Below are 21,324 nucleotides of genomic sequence, written 5' to 3' on the forward strand. Positions count from 1 at the left end.
AGACCCGAGCACCAGTCGAGAGGAGCCGAGCGCATCCGCGAAGCACACAAAATGGCGACGTCAGGGTTCCCGTTAGCTGGCAAATCTAAATCTCTTCGGTCAAAATAATTTCCTATTAGCGCAATAACGCTTCAGTTGCGCCACTTATGTGACAGACAAGAAGAGTCAATTCTAATGTCTAACACTTGATGTGGAGAAAGAGATGTCCTGTATGGGTTGATTGTGCGTTGATCTGTTGGTAATGCCTCTGGGTTCCGGTGGGCATGTAAACAAATGCATAATGCTGCGCTATACTTTGCGGCCTCACCCAGTTGCATAGCGACACTTATTGTTTAGGTGTCTTTTAATAAGCAGGTAGTCATATCATTAGCTAGAACTAGCTGGACCTGATCGATGACGGGAGAGAGAGATCAGCTGCTGCTGACGAGTCGACACGCAGCTCTGCATGATCACATGCAGCGGTGAGCGGACAAAACACACTTCAGGTTAGAATATCACACGTAGCTATTTTAATTACCTCTCAAACTACCGTAACTAGTTATAGATATGTTTAGTTTTACTGTCGGGTCACTCATACTAGATCCGCGAGCTGCATGATACTGGCATAATAGATTGCCCGATCGGGCAACCAGCAGGTGAGGCTTCATTGCCCGAGCTAAATACTAGATGGCCCCGGGCCATCGGGCAGTCATTAATGTCGAGCCCTGAAACTGAACAAATATTCACTTATGAGGAAATAAGCATCAGGGGAGATTACTTGTGCGGCCATCAGACAGTGGATTACTACCTTCCAGTGGCAGCTAACAGTATGCTAAACTCCTGTCAAATGCTGAGTCATGGTGACAAACCATTAGCAATGTCACTCCGGAGCTGAGTATAAAGTTGTTCTTCAATTTAATCTGGCTCCACAAGAATAAGAGCAACATGAGCACAGCTCGACGCATTCTCCCATTATTGTTATTGTGTGTGAAATTCATGCTAGTATCTGAGAATATCAGCGATGTAAACAGGACTCTGAGCGGTGAAAGTCCAAACTGGTTAGCATACGGAACGCAAGTTGAACCAACTGCAATTCAAAGGCTTTGTATGGTCTATAAAGGCTAACATCTGTTTCTCTCCCACACAAATCCACCCCCCCCTGCCTGAAACAAACGCCTCCATTGGACTCCTTTGTTTACTTCTGTAACATACTGACATCACTATGTAACACTCACGCTTCTATAGAGTGGTGCAGGGATGACGTATTTACCCGGAAGTAAGCTGCGCTCGGGTTCCCTCGACTAAAAAGCAATGGGATTCCTCCATAGGATTTTGGAAAATAGCTCGAAATATGGTCTCTGGAAAACGAACCAGTTTGATAAATTCATGTTTTGTTCAGCCGGATAATATCCACATGTCTACCCTACTTTTACAATTTTCTAATCATAAATTCCCATAAATGTGGGAGGCTGTGGCGCAGTGGGTAGTGCGTTAGGGTTCGGATCAGGGGAGCACAGGTTCAAACCCCACTGCAACCAGCATGTCGTTGTGTCCCTGTGCAAGACACTTCACCCCAAATTGCTCCTGTGGGGATTGTCCATTGAGTATGTAAGTCGCTTTGGATAAAAGCGTCTAACAAGTAATGTAATGTAATAAATCTAATCGCCAGAAGCAAAATGCTAACGTTATGTTATAAACGAACTACAGCCTACGCCTCGCGTACAGCCTATGCCTCGCGTGACATTGAAGTCGGGTCACCCGACTTCAATATCACGCGATGTCAGAACAGGGGCAAACAAACGTAGCGGGAGTGTTTACGCGTTCGGCGTAATGACGTACAACGTCCTCGACAACTTCTGTAATCCTATTCAGCCACTCGGTAACAACCATCGTTTTTCAGAAACGTAAACTCTTCATAAATCACCAGTGGGGTCACTGCTGATGTATTTAATGTTTGTAGAACAAAACGTGATCCGTCTCTTAAATTTGTGTCAACCACAGACCTTAGTTCCAGCTATTTTCCAAAATCCTATGGAGAGATCCCATTGGCTCTGAGACGAGGGAACCGGTAGTGGTGAAATGTTAACTCACTTCCGCGTTTTAGGACTCGTCACTGCAACACTCTATTGGCTAGCACTCCAACACATTGTACGTGATAGGCTAAGGGGCGGGACATCTCTAAGCGATTGACCAATCACAACAAAGCCGGCCAGCTAACCAATCAGAGCAGACTGGGCTCTGGTTTCAGACAGAGGGTGAAAAAGAGGTGCTGCAGCACAGGCAGTATGAGAAAAGAGCGTTTGAACATTAAAGCATGGAGACATGTCAGAGTAGAGACACTACATACTGATATACACCTGAACATCAGCAGGAGAGGACTCTTTAAAGTAGAGACATTACATACTGATATACACCTGAACATCAGCAGTAGAGGACTCTTTAAAGTAGAAGCACTACATACTGATATACACCTGAACATCAGCAGGAGAGGACTCTTTAAAGTAGAGACATTACATACTGATATACACCTGAACATCAGCAGGAGAGGACTCTTTAAAGTAGAGACATTACATACTGATATACACCTGAACATCAGCAGGAGAGGACTCTTTAAAGTAGAGACATTACATACTGATATACACCTGAACATCAGCAGGAGAGGACTCTTTAAAGTAGAGACACTACATACTGATATACACCTGAACATCAGCAGGAGAGGACTCTTTAAAGTAGAGACATTACATACTGATATACACCTGAACATCAGCAGGAGAGGACTCTTTAAAGTAGAGACACTACATACTGATATACACCTGAACATCAGCTGTAGAGGGCTCTTTAAAGTAGAGACACTACATACTGATATACACCTGAACATCAGCAGGAGAGGACTCTTTAAAGTAGAGACACTACATACTGATATACACCTGAACATCTGCAGTAGAGGACTCTTTAAAGTAGAAGCACTACATACTGATATACACCTGAACATCATCAGGAGAGGACTCTTTAAAGTAGAGACACTAGATACTGATATGATCCTGAACATCAGCGGGAGAGGACTCTTTAAAGTAGAGACACTACATACTGATATGATCCTGAACATCAGCGGGAGGGGGCTCTTTAAAGTAGAGACACTACATACTGATATGATCCTGAACATCAGCAGGAGAGCACTCTTTAAAGTAGAGACACTACATACTGATATACACCTGAACATCAGCAGGAGAGGACTCTTTAAAGTAGAGACACTACATACTGATATACACCTGAACATCAGCAGGAGAGGACTCTTTAAAGTAGAGACACTACATACTGATATCTGAACATCAGCAGGAGAGGACTCTTTAAAGTAGAGACACTACATACTGATATACACCTGGACATCAGCAGGAGAGGACTCTTTAAAGTAGAGACACTACATACTGATATACACCTGAACATCAGCAGGAGAGGACTCTTTAAAGTAGAGACACTACATACTGATATACACCTGAACATCAGCAGGAGAGGACTCTTTAAAGTAGAGACACTACATACTGATATGATCCTGAACATCAGCGGGAGGGGACTCTTTAAAGTAGAAGCACTACATACTGATATACACCTGAACATCAGCAGGAGAGGACTCTTTAAAGTAGAGACATTACATACTGATATACACCTGAACATCAGCAGGAGAGGACTCTTTAAAGTAGAGACACTACATACTGATATACACCTGAACATCATCAGGAGAGGACTCTTTAAAGTAGAGACATTACATACTGATATACACCTGAATCATCAGCAGTAGAGGACTCTTTAAAGTAGAAGCACTACATACTGATATACACCTGAACATCATCAGGAGAGGACTCTTTAAAGTAGAGACATTACATACTGATATACACCTGAACATCAGCAGTAGAGGACTCTTTAAAGTAGAGACACTACATACTGATATGATCCTGAACATCAGCAGGAGAGGACTCTTTAAAGTAGAGACACTACATACTGATATGATCCTGAACATCAGCGGGAGGGGACTCTTTAAAGTAGAGACACTACATACTGATATACACCTGAACATCAGCAGGAGAGGACTCTTTAAAGTAGAGACGCTACATACTGATATACACCTGAACATCAGCAGGAGAGGACTCTTTAAAGTAGAGACACTACATACTGATATACACCTGAACATCAGCGGGAGGGGACTCTTCAAAGTAGAGACACTACATACTGATATACACCTGAACATCAGCGGGAGAGGACTCTTTAAAGTAGAGACACTACATGCTGATATACACCTGAACATCAGCAGGAGAGGACTCTTTAAAGTAGAGACACTACATACTGATATACACCTGAACATCAGCGGGAGAGGACTCTTTAAAGTAGAGACACTACATACTGATATACACCTGAACATCAGCAGGAGAGGACTCTTTAAAGTAGAGACACTACATACTGATATACACCTGAACATCAGCAGGAGAGGACTCTTTAAAGTAGAGACACTACATACTGATATACACCTGAACATCAGCAGGAGAGGACTCTTTAAAGTAGAAGCACTACATACTGATATACACCTGACCATCAGCAGGAGAGGACTCTTTAAAGTAGAGACATTACATACTGATATATACCTGAACATCAGCGGGAGGGGACTCTTTAAAGTAGAGACACTACATACTGATATGATCCTGAACATCAGCTGGAGGGGACTCTTTAAAGTAGAGACACTACATACTGATATGATCCTGAACATCAGCGGAGGGGACTCTTTAAAGTAGAGACACTACATACTGATATGATCCTGAACATCAGCTGGAGAGGACTCTTTAAAGTAGAGACACTACATACTGATATGATCCTGAACATCAGCAGGAGAGGACTCTTTAAAGTAGAGAGACGACATACTGATATACACCTGAACATCAGCAGGAGAGGACTCTTTAAAGTAGAGAGACGACATACTGATATACACCTGAACATCAGCAGGAGAGGACTCTTTAAAGTAGAGAGACGACATACTGATATACACCTGAACATCAGCAGGAGAGGACTCTTTAAAGTAGAGAGACGACATACTGATATGATCCTGAACATCAGCATAATAGGGCTTTTATATGTTAAAGAGCCAGATAGGTGCCAGCTGTTTTCTGTGTACTGCATGGATCAATAACACACAGTGAAATAAACAGAAGGAAATACACATTGAGTTGTCATCTAACAGTCTGTTGTTATTGAGTTAAACAGCCAGCAGAAGATATACCCAGGAAACAGTTTCCCCCACAGGGCAGGAAATGCATCATCCTCTGACACACACACACACACACACACACACACACACACACACACACACACACACACACACACACACACACACACACACACACACACACACACACACACACACACACACACACACACACACACACACACACACACACACACACACACACACACACACACACACACACACACACACACACACACACACAGGCAGTGATATGACATCCTGTGGAGTCGCAGTGTGTCACTGCTGCCGGCTGTGTCTCCACACCAGGTAAAGAACAGCTCTCCTCCCTGCTTTCAGACCTTAACAGCTTTACGCTCCTCAGTCTCTGATATACCAGCCGGGGTCTTTTCATGTCTGTCCGTCTTGTTGTTCTGTGGAGGTGTTTCAGGCACGGAACATCTGAACATGTGAAAACTAGTTTGCATGCTTGTCAGCTGTGAGCGTGTTGGCATCCTAGCACAGGGAACAGAGATACTATTTTATTTAACATATAACTATACTACAAAACTGAAAATAAATAGTTACTGACAGTGTTAGAAAATAAATGTAAATGTACTCAAGTACTTTACTGAAGTACAATTTTGATGTACTAGTAATTTACTTCACCATTTCCATTTTATGCTAAATCTTAATTCTTCCCCACTACATTTTGAAATGTGTTACTTTTTACTTTAAAAAGTGTTAGTTACTTTGTAGGTTGATATTATTCAGGCAAACATATAAATCATCTGATGAATTATGATGCTGGATGATGATATTGGATTGAGATATCTGTCAGTATAAAAAGTCATTCATGTTAGCTCCATCTCTACCTTTCAAAATAAAAAAGGATTTATACAATATTGGAACCCTTATTCCAATCCAATGATATTATATATATTATTCTGAAATGGGACATTATGAATAATGAGTACTTTTTGTTTTGGATGGTTGCAAATACCTTTGTACTATTACTTACGTCAGAAATATTTGCAATGGAGTATTTTTACACTGTGGTATTAATACTTTGCCGTGAGTACTTCTTAACAATAACCACTGTGTAAAAATACTACAAATGTATTTTACTTTAGCTAATTAATTTCATAGTTAAGAAATATGAATATGAGGTGTTCTTTGTGGTTTAGTTGTAGTGTCAGGTTAATCCGTTTTTACTGCACAGTTTATTACTCAGCTTTCCGGATGCTGAGTTTTTCAACGTCTTATTTAAAAAAGAATGACCATAAACTTTCCATTCATATTTCTGCATAAAAAGCTTTAAGCATTTCTCACTGCGTGCTTTTTAATCAAACAGAAGGAAATAGATCCTTTGTTGAGGACTATTTTTTAGCGGTGGATTAATACACTGTCTCCTGTGAGGTCAGGCTGCTCCTCAGACTCCGGTTCATCTGCCAACTTGATTTAATTGTATTTAAAATAACATTTCCAAATAAATAAATCCTTTGAATCTGCCTGTTCAGTTTCTGTTGAATGTGAAGGCTTAAATGAAAGAAGCTCCTTTAGCCGTCTCTGCGAGGTGAAGACAGGAGCTGATTGGTGGACCTGCTGTAAATTCACAGAGGGCCCGCTGTAGTAACTCAACGAGAGAGTAATGTCAAATGGCAGTACAATTGACCAATCATATCTTCCCTCTAAATGGGCGGGCTTTATTTTTGCGGACTTAATGACAAGTTCCGCCCGCTGTGAAGTCTATGCATGTGTGTTAGAGAGGCGAAGTCCCTCCCTTTCCGGTGGACCCCATGGGACCTTATTTCGGAAAGATTATGTATTGAAGTCAATGGAGAGAGAAAACGTATCTTTCGATCCCGTTTGAATTGTGCCATGAATTACACATACAGTATGATGTTTGTCAATCTTAAAAAATCATTTCCATATCAAAAAAGTCACAGTTTGTCGTAAAACTGTTGAAATATAAGACTATGAAAAATACGCAACTAGAAAGACCACAAATCAAAGAGTTGCGTAGGTGATGTCATAACTGATGTCATCATTGTTTTCCTCCACTAAATATAAGAGATAGCTTAGAAAAGATTTAGTTTTGCACCCGGGCCGTTGTTGTGATATTGCGCTGAAGTATACGCTGTGACGTAATAACTCTTCTTTCTTTCTTCCGAGGGAAGGGGTGGGGTCAGAGGGCCGAGGTATACAAGTCATGGCTCGCCACTGATAGAACCCTACATGCTGGATAGTGGATTCAAAGTGCTTTAAGAGACAGGCTAATAATAAGAAATGTTATTACGTACACATGTCAAAGTAAATATGAAGAAAATGAACTCAAAATGTAATAATAATTACACAAAACAAAATAAAACAAAAACTAGATTAATAGATACAAGCATTATGTGTGTCTCTTTATTTGTAAGTCGTATCAATGAATTAAGAGTTTCTGCACATTGGACTTTTTAGCAATAAGGTTAGAAATATAGAATAACTGGAGATAAACTTTGAGTCACATCCGGGAGACGCTTTCCCTTTTAGCAGATGTTCTGAGTTTTATCACAGCTTCCTGTTCCTGAGGTTCATCAGCTCACTTTGACTTCAGTGTGACCAGAACATCCAATCGTGACATCTTCTCGGTTTCCTAACAAACATTAAATGCATCACTATAATCATCCTGACTATTGTAAAAGATGCTCATCACAAAGAGGTTCTAAACATACTTAACACTATGTTACACTTTAATAAAAGAAAGCAATGAGTTGTCTAACAAGCTAAGTGAATGAATAACATCTGTCTATAGCTAATTATATTACTTTAACAATGCCAAATAACCGTAACCTAAAACACACTGTAATGAATTATTACAGTGATTATAATGCATTATATCTATGCTGATGATCCTTGTCAAAAACACTGACGGTGAGTGACGATGAGGAGGTTTTAGCTTTCTTTAATGCCCAACCTTACTATACCCTATTGTAATGTGTAATGAGTTATAAAGCCTGTCCAATATTCATCAGTGTTTATATCTATCACTGTATGTATTTGTATAATACATTATAGACAGCATTTTGCAGAATGCTAACCTTTTGATGACTGGCTGTTATTATTTGTCAAGTCTCACAGATAATGGTAGGATTCAGAACCAGCTCCTAGTTTACCAAAGGCGTATCCAGTGTCTTATCAACCAAAATGATAGTAACCGAAGGGAGTGGTGAAACAATCTTGAAACATAAATCAGTTCGCGAAAATTACATTAAGTGGTTTTATTTTGGAAAATGTGTCCTCATTAGAATTAAACTGAAGTGTTTCACTTGCTTCCGCTCTAGAGATGTTAAGATTCACTGATTCGCATCGGTGCACCGGCATAAACGTTCACGATGCGAGTGCACCGGTTGAAAGAGTGCACATCCGTTGAACTCGCGATAAATCGATTGCGTAGCGTCTTTGCATCGGTAAAAAACCGATTCATTCATATAAAATCCCCTCATCTTGTCAACGCTCAGCAGACACGATCTTTGATCTTTGCTTCGCCACTACGGAGGCCGAGAGTCTCAGTTATCAACACACACGGAAGTTGAGGAGAAAGAGAAACACAGCGCACCGAAAAATACCTACAAATCAAACGTTTGGCAACACTTGGGATTGTTCAAGAAAGACGGTGTAATAGTCCTTTATGCTATATAGCTGACCGCAGGTCATGGAGAGTAATAAGGTATCCGTAGACCTTTGTATGAGGTATCTTTATTACTCAACAGGTCTACAGCCATGATACATAGATCCGTCCTCGATGCGGGCTTGCATACACACAGTATCACTCCGCAGCCGCACCCCATCAGTAACGTCCTGATGGTATATGTGCGCGGCACTATATACTACAGACGGTCAACTTGAAAAATCGCTCGCAAATTGTAAACGATGCCGAGCCGCTTTAAAGTACACAAGTAGTACGAGGAACTTAGCGACGCACATAAGAGGCGACATGGGGTCTGCGGCTGAAAAGAGAAACCTGGAAGTTAGACATGAGATAAATCACTCAGTGGGGTGTTCTGTCAGAGAGAGGTGTTTAGTGTACAGCAGCCTGTGACGGCCAATCACAGTTTACATGTCTTCCTCACTGTAAGCAGTTATGAAATACTTGTTTGGAAAGAGGTTATTTGTGTTCTTTATTGTTCCTATAGAACCCACTGCTTTCTGCTCTCTGGTGAGTCAGCCTATGGATGAGTGTTCAGCACATCAGGCTGGCAGCTGTATGGGCATTGCTCTATGGTAGCTGTTATCAGCACATTGTTAATCATGAGCCTTACATTGTTTAACTGTGAGGTGTGAACATTGTACTGTAGCTACTCTGGAGAGCTTTTAAAGGTAAAAAAGCAACATCATGATGGGATGCACTAGTAGAGAGAACCAAATATGTAAAGCACTTTTTTGTTAATGTATGATTTGCTGCATATGAGGAATAAAACAAAAATCCTCTGTCGTACCAAATTGAAGTGTCATTATTTTGCATCGTGTTGAATCGCACTGAATTGCATAATGTTGAATCAAATCTATCGAGCTGTATCGCAACAGGGGTGCCTCGTATCGCATCGCCTGGTGTTTCAAATGTATTGTTAATGTATCGTATGGCAACGTATCGAGATGCGCATCGGCCTCAGTGATGGAGATGCACGTCCCGCTCACAGCACTGCGTGCTCCACTCAGACACTTGTTAGTGTGAGTCTGAGCATTATGCAGCCGCTGGTGGGAAAACACAGAAATCCTTTTCATAATACACACTTCTTCAATGTTCTACTCTGACACGTAACACTTTGCATGTCTCTTTTCACTAGAGACAGACTGTATCGGTTTCTCTTCCCTTTTCAGTCGGACTACAGGACATAAAAGCATTGTAACTTCTTCAGTTGAAGTGATGGTGTATGAGTTCTGTTGATTCTCTCTAAGACTGTATGGTTTCAGAATCAGTATTATGAGAACTAATAAATAAGCAAGAACAAAATAAATAATACAATACATATATACATAGCAAGTTGAAGTAAAAATATGCAGTAAAAATACAAGATAAAACAAAGATATATATACAAACACACGTTAAAGGAAAATGCCGGATAAAAGATTAATTATAGTAAAAATTATTTATATAAACCTTTAAAAACAAAAAATGTGCTAATTGTACTTCAATATAGAAGTTATTTATGCCTGATGATACATTTAAAATAGTACCAATTATTAAAGTATATTTAATTATTTAAAGTATATTTGGCTATATGTATATTATATTATACATTGTATTTTGGTGGTATATGCGTCTTCTGTGATAAACACTTTCCATTTGCTCAAGCCTTCTGCAGGAACAATGAGGCATGCATGAATGCAGCAAACGGGCGCTTCATGGGTCAAAGGTCATACTATCTCTGAACTCATTTCACCCCGGACCAAGCTTCATAAGACGAGAGCTCTGTCGGCTCAACAGGAAGACACATGTTCATAACCAACAATTCCACTTTTGTCCAACATTGTGTTCACGTAAATACACATCACATTTCTTTTAGCTGACACTTGAATCCAGACGATATTAGCTTCCAATTGGCCAAGCCGTTGTACGTGCTGCTGCATTAGCTTGTATTGGGCCACGGTGCCGTGGACACAGGCGGTGAGGTGTGTCGGTTGACGGCTGATTGATTGGCTGATGCAGAGTGGAGTGAACCTGCTGGAGTGTGTGGCTTTACCACGCCCTGGATGTAGGAAGGGCCCGGTCCATCGTCACAGCATGGTAGGCCAGCACCAGGGTCTCACCTTTGATTCAGACAGCCACTGGCAGCCAGTGAGAGGAGCGGAGGAGTGGAGACGTGAGGAAGGACTTAGGAAGGATGAAGACCAGTCAGGAGGAGTGGTGTAGTGAGGAAGGACTTAGGAAGGAGGTAGACCAGTCAGGAGGGGTGGTGTAGTGAGGAAGGACTTAGGAAGGAGGTAGACCAGTCAGGAGGAGTGGTGTAGTGAGGAAGGACTTAGGAAGGAGGTAGACCAGTCAGGAGGAGTGGTGTAGTGAGGAAGGACTTAGGAAGGAGGTAGACCAGTCAGGAGGAGTGGTGTAGTGAGGAAGGACTTAGGAAGGAGGTAGACCAGTCAGGAGGAGTGGTGTAGAGCCTGGTGGACAGCCTTCTGGGACACAGCGGACCTACCCTCCGGATGTTGTTTTGATGATGCAGGAGCAGGTAGAATAGCAGAGATAAGTATTATATATTTGTATATTTGGTTTGTTGAATTTCTGCATTGGTGAATCATTCTGACTACGCGTTGCAGTAAGTAAAACAACAGCCTGGAGGAAACTGGGCTTTGTGCCGACTGAAAATGATTGTTTGTGTAGAAAGGTTCAGAAGTGTCTGCAGGTGTTCTCCCCAGGCTGCACACATCCCAGCAGCCCCAGCAGCCCCATGAGGGGAAAGCCTGCACGTGTCGGAGCAGAACCCAGATACTCTCATCCGTGTTTTCATCAACAGATTGATGGGAAGATAAGAGGAAGACACTGTGTACAGACGGTAGCCCAGCAGCAGCGTGCTGAGTCAGCTGCAGCTCTCATTGTTTCTCAGTGAGCCTGCAGCAGTGCAGACGGCTGAAGATGAGTGCACTACACACTCTCCATATCCTGCTGAGGTGTAAGTCCTTTCATCCTTGATATAGTCTTAAGGTGATAGTGGGCTGACTTTGTATTTAGAAAGGTCTCGATAAAGAGAAAGAAGAAAGTGATCAAGTCTGGGAGAATCATGTACCCCGACAATATCCCTTTACCCCTAGGGGGGGCGCAGCGCTATTGCAGTGCATGTGAAGCTTGGGAAGAAGTTGTAAACAAACATTGTTTGCTCGTAAAATCAATAAAATTGACACATTTTTAACACAACCGGCAGTTAAAAGAAAAGTGGACGAGCCCACAGTTATCAAACTGGGAGGCTGTGGCTCAGTGGGAGGTGTGTTGCTCTTCGTATCAGGGAGAGCCAGTTCGAGTCCCACTGCAGTCAGCATGTCGTTGTGTCCCTGGGCCAGACGCTTCAGCCCAAATTGAGTACTGAATGTATGTAAGTCGCTTTGGATAAAAGCCTCTCACAAATGACATGTAATGTATTGGAACTGGATTAGAGGGGGCTCGGAAATACTTCCAATTCCACAAGGGGGCCTGACTGAAAAGGGTTGGGAACCACTGCTTTAAGAATCAAAGATGGATTCATCTCCAGTGGTTGGTTTTATAGGTCAGTGACTTGGATCGGCCCGCACCTCCATCCCACCGACTGACAGCTCAGCCTGGGCCGGGTAAATGCTTCTGACGGGGGAGGAGCTGGGGGGGAGGAGGGAGGCGAGTCCTTCTCCTCTATGGGGATTAGTGGAAGCTTCTTGGGCCATTTACATGTGAATGGATCCTGGAGCTGCTTTTAGCCACCAACAGCCCCCCCCCCCCTGCTCACTCTCTCTCCTGCTCCTCGTGTCTCTCACTCTTTCTCCCCACACTCCTCCCGACATCAGGGAGAAGCAGAGAGAGGGAGAGAGGCAGTAAGGGAGGGAAAGATACTGGCAGGACCATCACGGCAACGTTTGCAGGAAGGACTTTAAAAAGGAGCCCCAGATCTTCAGAGAGGCCTTCACTGCCAACCAGGGAATCAGACAACTGACTTTGTGAATGAGAGAAGGTAGGAGTCGTTTTGTGTCTCATCCCCCATGGATGTCGGTGGGCACACTCAGTCTTCTGGGCTAACAATGAGAGCTGACAGGACTGGTCCACTTTGGCGGTCAGGATGGGGGTGGGAGGGTTTTTAGGCCTCTGCTGGCTTCTTACTAACTGTTGAATCAAAGGGATCCATGGAGTCACTGTTGTTTCTCGGTATCTCAGAACTAAGAACATGTTGGCTGCACAACTGAGAACGTGCTAGAACTTCTGCATTGTTGAAGTGTTTAGGATTCAGAACACATGTTGAATCTAAAATCTCAATTTGAAAACCATGCACATTGAACTGCTTTATATAGCACTCATTGTTAAGTGTTCAACATGTCACCAAACTGTATAACATGGTAAACCAATAACATATCTATATTTAAAGGGGACCTATCAAAATAAACTTTGTTATGTCTTTTATACATCAATATGTTCCCCGGTGAGTCAGGGAACTCACGCAGTGTCAGAAAATAAAACCCTCTCTCTTTTCGCCGTACCCAAATCTCTAAAAACGGGGCTACAACGGAGCTGATCCAGATTTGCGTCCGATATGACGTCATATCTGAAATGTGGACCCACGGGCCAATCAGAAAGTTGCTATCAGAAACAATGCCCGACTGTTTTGGACGTAATATGGTCGGTGTTTACATTAGCATCGCTAACACTCAGAGCTAACCTGTGCTTGAGAGCATGTGTGTGAAGAAGCAGGAAGTAGAAAGGAACTCACCTTGTGGTGTAACCGGCAAGAGAGAAAGCCTTTGAGCTCCAGACTGTTTCAGAGAGAATCCTTGATGATCCATGATATGGCGTTTCATCACGGCAGTCTCTCCCGGTAGCATCTCCCGCATGAGCTCAGACCCCTCTTTTTAAAAAAAATGCTTTATACCCTAAATCAGCACTTTTGAAACAGGAAGTGAAATGGAGGGATATGAGGCATGGCTAGAATGGTCTGTTTTGTATTTTGAGCAAAACACTTCATAGACATGTTTTTATATATTTTATATATCTGAGACCTATGCTATTGCCTACAAATAGCACGATAGGTGACCTTTAATAATATATTTAATAATGGGTACAATTCTGACCTTTTAAATCAGGTTATTACTAAACTATCTCTCAAGCATAACTGCTGTTCACATAAGGCTCTTTAAAACCAACCAAATATGTATTTTCTGTTTCTCACCGTATTACTAAAGCAGCCACATGTCAGTGATGAACGACGGAAAGGATCAGTTCTTTGTGAGATTTGCATTTATGTTTCAATGATCATTCAGGTTTTTTCAGTCTTAGATCTTATTTCCATTGGTTCCATTCTGTAGGCATTATATTTCTATCATCTTCAAAATGTTGTTGCAGGTAAAGAAACATTAATCTGATGAGTCAAGACACAAAGTCGAGAGATGATTCGACAGGTGGAAAGAAAGCTCTCCGTTATCCCACAGCGTGAGGAAGAAACACCGAGGTGTACTTATGACTCTGTTAGTAACATCTGGTGCCGTGGACTTGGTCTCATGCTTCTGTCTCTCAGGGGCAAGTAGTTTGATGAACAATGAAAGACAGTCAGGCCAGACAACAAACTGGAACAATTCTATTGATATTCAAGGATACATAGAAGTAACCGTTTCCATTTGTAACTTAAGTTTGGCTTAGGGTTCGCATGTCCTGGGCATCTTTGCCCAAGTCAAAGGAGACGAGCCACACATGTAGATGTGTGTGACTCGCATGTTGTCAGCACTGCAGTGTCTGAGCAGTGATGCCATGGGAGGCAACCACGCAGTGCCTCTTATGTGTCATAGCCGGTTACAGCTAACATCCTTCTCTGATCCTTTAGATTAGTTCATGCTCATATCTGAACGACGTCAGGCAGTAATCAGAAGACGTATTGATCTTTGAGTTGATAGACATTGATCCCTATTCTAGTTTCGATGAAGCAGGCGGCTGAATCTGATGTTCCACACATACAGACTCAGGAGCTAAGGGAGCTCAACCTTTTGCAGATATTCTCTGATGCTATGCTGGGGACAGGTATGGCATCTGTCCATATGTGGAGCGTGTTAAAAAAGACCACAAGCAAAGCAATTCTGTACTCGAGAAAAACAAATCGACTATTTTGTCATCTGAATCTATGAGAGTTTGTAAAGGAACAAGAAAGCTACAGCTTTATGAGAGGACAGAAACCCCTACTACTTGGTGTCTTTTACCATTCCAAACATGTTATATCTACGCTAATGCTTTAGCAGGTTCTCTGCTGTGTGAGGTCCTGCCAGCCCAGTGTTCAATCCGTCTACTTCTGACTTTGTCCAAGTTCCAAACTCAAATTTATTTGTGTGTTTTGTTAAATGCTCACATTGTGTTGTTAATCATGGCTCAGTATGAGTGGTGCATTCAGTGTCCGGTCAGTTGAGTAGGACTTCAGAGCCCTGGGGGAGTTCAGTAGACTAGTTTGGGTTCACACCTCAGCCATCATGGTCTGTCATTGTGAGTCGGGCTTGGCTTGGGCATGTTAAGGTACAGAGTGTGGGTGTTTCTCAATGTCGAGCCAAGCTGCTCCAGAGCCACTATTTCTAGCATACTACGTCATCGAGTGCAGCCAAAGTACTGTTCCAATGTCCAGCAGACTTGGAATTCTACCGAGACCGGCGTACTTCATAGCAAGACATTTCGAGGCTGCGCATGTGTATACTCTGCGGTCTTAAAATCCCCACAATGCTTTGCGCACGGACCAATTTCCCCAAATATTGTGGCGGAAAATGTAAGGCGGGGCCTCTCATATGACGCACACTTGCTAGCCTGTTCCACTCTTCGTTTTCCGAATGCCAGGAAGTATTCTTGCCTCGCTTCTGAAGCAAGTGACTCGGAAGACATGTGCTACCAAGCAAGCGTACTCGACATTGAGAAACACCCTCTGACTGCCGTATGGCGCATTTCCACTACAGCCCGGTTTAAGCGTACCGTGCCGGCCCGTTTTTGGTTGAGTTTCCACTAGGTCTAGTTCCGGCTAGCGGGTACTTTTTCACAGTTCTTCTGGCTCTCCAAAATCAAGGTTCTTTCCGGGCCAACAACCAGGCTGAGTATGCTAAACTATTGAGAGAATCGCTGGCAACTACAGCAAAATTAACATATTTTACCGTGATTTAATTGTAATACACGTTTCAAAATGATGCCGAAGCAACAACATACTGATACCGGTTAGTAAAATATGAGGAGCTGTGAGCTCTGAGGGCTAACGGCTAATGGCTGATGTTGGTTTTGTGTTTCGCATTGAAGATGACGTCACGGCTCCGCCTACACTGCGTTACTATAGATACTACCCCAGTTCTTAAACTGTAATGGAAACGCAGCATAAAGTGAGCCAGGCCTAACGAGGCCTAGCCATACCGTACTAAGCCGAGCGAGGCCCTGCAGTGGAAAAGCGCCATTAGTGTGCTTCAGACAGTGCTTTTCATGTTGCCTAACATCTTAAACCTGCGTTATGAGGGCGCTATCACATCGACAATTTATCACGTCTGACAGGTTCATGATTAAAAGAGGCGATATAAGGTTGGGTTTGAACTTTTCTCTGAAAAACGTTCTTGTGTACAGCTGATTCCAAAAACGGAATGACTTTGAGGGGAGACTGTCTGAAGGTGCATGCAACATCTCCATTTGTACAATTCATCACATCTCTACAAGGTCAGGGTACAGGGGGGCATTTGAAGCTGAATATGTCTAAGGGTGGGGGCCTTGAGTGTAGAAGGGTTTGGGTTAGAGTAGTGGAGAGTCCCCCGAAGCCCCATTCAGCTTATCTCCTACGCACCTCACCTTTCTCTTTTTCAGTCTGCTGCCTTTCCTGATGGGGATACCACATGGATATTGCAGTCAATTTAAATATTTGGTAAACCCAACAGTTACTCCCGATCACCCTGCTGATCCCACACCAGTGTGGTGTGAGAAAAGACGACGTCACCACTGTCTGTTAACACCATTTGGTAAATGCAAACGCGTTGTCACTGGTTTTCAGGAGAATCCCTCTCCCAGCCCAAGTGTTCCATGTGATAGACGATGGCTTCCCCCATCTGTCCTACCCAGCTTCAGATTTAGATATTCACGAGAGCATTAGCACCTCTGAAGAACACAGTGGGCGAGGCCGTTGCTGTAGGTGAGCTGTTTCTTTGTCATCACCTGATCTCACTTTGTTTAGAGGATGCTGTTTGGGAAACAATAAGTCGCCAGAACGCTGACACCTCCTCATCTCCACCGCTCCCACGGTTTCTTTTGTGTTGCCATAAGTTAGTCTTTCTCTGTTAGTGCGCTGGGCTAATGCTAATGCTAATAATGTTAATGCGAGCTAATAAAATGGCGGCTTCACAAACCTTTTTGGAAGTTTTACGGGGCGTGGTTTGCAACCCGCCCAGCCAATCAGACATGGGAACCTTTTCCTCCCACGAAAGTGCAGGGACTGAAAAAGGGGTGGAACGGTTCTCATCAACTAAATTCTAATTCCGGATTTTTTTGGTGTGAACGCACATTTTCAGAACTATATCGGAACCATACTGGACAAAGTACTCCGGTGTGAAAGCGCCTATTGAGGACTACAGGTTAAAGCTTTTTATATTTTGAGATTGCTGATTTTCAGTGTAGTTCTTTAGAGCCTCTGAATTCACCAGCCATGTTGTTGACACCGTCTTGGAAACACGGTCGTGCACAAGCCGCAGGAACATGCAAGAAAACTGAATGCACAAGAGTTATCCATGAGGAACGCTAGTTGAGCAGCTTTGGAAATGAAACCTGATGTGCCAGAAACTTGTTTCTGATGAACCGCTATTGGAAACCATTTAGAAAAGGTAAAGCACAAGGCACACATACTTACTACAACACGACACTCTAAAACTAATGCCTTGGCTCAACAAAGAACATCAACGCAACAGTTTGCATCGATGTTTATTGAGTTAAGACAAACTTCTAATGAAATTGTCTTAAAGCAACAAAGTAATTTGAGTTAGGGGAGAAGGCTTTTCCTCTACAGTCAGAGGTGTTTTTAATTACCACTTACTTCATAGTTGGAGCATAAACACAAGTTTTGAAGTTGATTACTCAAAAGATTAAGTTGTTCCGACGAGTTGTACCACATGATTTAAAAGGGATTTTAAGTTGTATGTACTTAATTACCATCATTGTGAACACACATTTTTAAGTGGACAACCATTTATAAATTAAGTTGCTCCAAATATATTGTATTCAATAGTTTCTTTTCTTAGCTTTTTCATGTTTTTGCCTTTAAAGAAATTAATTGATTCCACAACAAGAATATTAGGAAATTCACTTTTTATGTTGAACTGAAGTTGTTTATTTCAACACCTGATGTTTCAATCAGGAGAGAATTCATTTTGTTTGAACCTTTATTGACACATGCCATACTGTATGATAAGGTGCATGAACACCTGAAGTCACAGCTGACTGCAAGAGAGAGGAGAACCATTTTATAGTGTGGCTGCAGCTCGCTGATTGGCTGCTGGAGAATGAGGTGAAATGTAATAGGTTAAAGAGAACGCCTGTGATGAGCTGGTTATATGCAGCTGCGGAGTGAATGTATACACACCCAGTCTTCCTGAAAGAACTTGCGCTGAGCTTCATTTCAATCTTGAGAAAAAAGATAAACAACACAAATTTAAATTTCCCCACAAATAATAAATAATAAACACATTAGCCATATTACCATGGGACACGGGGACACAGCTAATACATGCTGCCATCACATGAGGTTAGAGGCCTTTGCAGATTTAAAACCAGTGCCTAATATCTAACATCTGTAAAGTCTTTGTAAAACTACAGATCAAACTCTCAATGGCCGCCAGTCTGCAGATCTCTCATCCGTTTGGCAAAAGATGTAACAAAGATGTTTCCACTGCCGACAGTCGTTGTTTCAGACAGTAAGAACACATTTAACGCAGAATGCTCTTTCATTTGTTTCCCTCGACCTCGATGGCTGCATCGTGCGGTCAGATCCTGGGTGGACCGGTCACTGAGGAAGGCCATATTCATGTCCTTTTGAAGCACTTTAAATAATAGGTTAGCTCATCAGAGATAATGAATTAGGTGCATACTTTTTAAACTGTCACTCTTAGCGAATTCAGAGCCATTATTACCAGCTGCTAAAGCAACGCTGCTATTGTTTTCACCTATTGAGTCTGCATGTGTGTGTCGTCATGGCAACGTGGTCCTGAAGACACACAGAGGTGCTTTTGAGTACTTTGACTAGTGTTTAAATGCATGTGGACAGATTTGGTCAATCCCAACCGTGCAAGTTTTAGTGTATCTTCTCATCTTTTTGCAGGTTCACAACACGTGAACTGGTTAAGTGAGAGCAGAAGCCACTTTTCAAATGTTGCACAATCCTTTTCCCATGCCATCGCTGTCAACACCTATCCATGCTGAACGTTGCTAAGACATTATCGATTGGGGCGTGGCCAAAAGTGCAATATGCTTCAGAATGTAGCTGACAGAGAGCAGTGCTTTTGTCCTGTGTCACTGGGCCCGTGGATTTTATGTTATTTCAAGATTTTTAATTATGTGGCTAAACTCCTTGAAAGGGTCCTCTTCCTTTTCTCCGAGGTACACGACTAGGCAGTGGATGGCTAGTTCTCTGCGTACTTCAATTGAATTGTGCTATTTTTGAAAAAGGAAAAAAAGAGAAATGACCTAAATGAATATATTCTGAATGGGTGACTGCCAACAACTTGCATTTCAATGACAACTCTAAATAAGGATCCTACCTCAAGAAGCATCCTTGATCTGCTTCACGAGATTCATTTTGAATAAAAAGCGATATCACAATAGTAACCAAAGTATTTTTACTCTCACAGTAGCCTCTACTACTTTGTATCCTCTCACCAGTGGCGGCCGTCCCATACGGGGCCGCCCCCCCCTCTTCCTACATGTTTGATTGTCATTAAAAAATTAAAAAATATATTTAAAAAATATATTTTTTCTTTTTAATGAATAAGGTAAATATTATATAGTTGGTATCAGTAAAATGTATAATCTACAATAAAATGTCGTTTAAAATTGTTTTACGATGTCTAAAGTTACTGATAAGTCACATGTTTCCTGCCTGGTCGCAGCGTGTATCATGACCCTCTCTCGTCCGGGCGGTAGAAAGGAGCCCTCAGCCAGAGCAGCAGCAGCCAACAAGCTGACTGTTGCTATCTGTATACTATGCCGCCGAAACATAATTTCAGCCAATCAGCGTCGTCAGATCTGATGCTCAAAGGGCGCCGTGTCAGCGCCCTGGCCTGTGTGTCTGTGAGTTGTTTGGACTCGTATCCAAGGTGACGCTACAGTAGTTGTCGAGGATGGCTGCGTCTCGGTGCTAGTGGATCGCCAGAGCTGTATTAACATTGACATGCTTATTGTAGTTGTGAGGGCAATGCCTGTAGCGCCATGGAGCATGTGTGTGGGCTGGACCTGTGTTTTACAGGAAAGGAGTGAGCAGAGGGTGGAGTTGTCGATTCTTGTTCAGTTTTCATCTTTCTCACCCTCTCAAACTTTGAGTTGCGCGCGCTGCTAAAGAGACGTGCTACCATGGAAACCCAACAATGGTGTAGCTGTATTAAAGTCCGAGTGGAAACAGTCGTGAGTAAATCTGATTTTGTCAGAAAGTGGGAGAAATGCGGGAGTCTCCGTGAAAATCGGGAGGGTTGGCAAGTAACACACACACACACACACACACACACACACACACACACACACACACACACACACACACACACACACACACACACACACACACACACACACACACACACACACACACATAATGTTCATATGTAGTCTCCTGATTTTAAATGGGAATTAAATCATTGGAGTGTTCCCAAAGCACCAGTGTTCTGCAGTTTGTGTGGGCCTACTGTACTGTTGCACAGTTTTGGAAGATTCATAGCTCACCACACTGAAGATTATGGATTATCTCATATTTTTAAGCCTCAATTTGTCCTCCCCCCCACACACCCTCTAACATCACCAGAAGTCATCATTTAAGGGGTCATTTCTCAAAAAATTCTGATCTCCCGGACCGCCCTAGTGTGGTTTGGTCACCATTTCCATAGCCCCACCAAAAAAATATTTTACACCAGCCGCCACTGCCTCTCACATAACTATTCACAGTTCAAAGGCTGCAACTACAAGGCTATCTACGAGGGATGTAACGATACCAAAAACTCACGGTACCATAATATCGCGATAAAAAGTCCACGGTACGATATTTATCGCGATATTGAAAAATAAAACTTTTAACTTTAACTTTTTTAATCATTAAATAATAAATCTGATTTGTACAGCATTTTAGTAGGATAGTAGTATTTTCAACAATATAATAATCAGACCCTGCAATTGAATAAATCAAGTTTCACTTTAGTTTTTCAAGTAACTCAACTCTAAC

General features: G+C 42.4%; 1 protein-coding gene across 3 annotated transcripts in view; it reads left to right on the forward strand.

The window, feature by feature from the left end:
- septin12 (septin 12) overlaps positions 1-21,324 on the forward strand; it is a 127,099-nt gene that overhangs the window by 78,202 nt on the left and 27,573 nt on the right. The window contains exon 1 of one of the 3 annotated variants that reach the window (XM_034088664.2): positions 5,456-5,536. The exons of 1 other annotated variant lie outside the window; for it this stretch is intronic. Coding sequence is in view for 1 of the 2 variants with exons in the window: in XM_034088663.2 (XP_033944554.1) it covers positions 12,876-12,885 (10 nt within the window). In the remaining variant the exon portion in view is untranslated. Of the gene's footprint in view, positions 1-5,455; positions 5,537-12,735; positions 12,886-21,324 lie in introns of those variants that run through there. One more of the 3 variants, XM_034088663.2, reaches the window with a different exon arrangement.

Source organism: Pseudochaenichthys georgianus, chromosome 8 (genome assembly GCF_902827115.2).
Source record: "Pseudochaenichthys georgianus chromosome 8, fPseGeo1.2, whole genome shotgun sequence".
Taxonomy (NCBI): Eukaryota; Metazoa; Chordata; class Actinopteri; order Perciformes; family Channichthyidae; genus Pseudochaenichthys; species Pseudochaenichthys georgianus.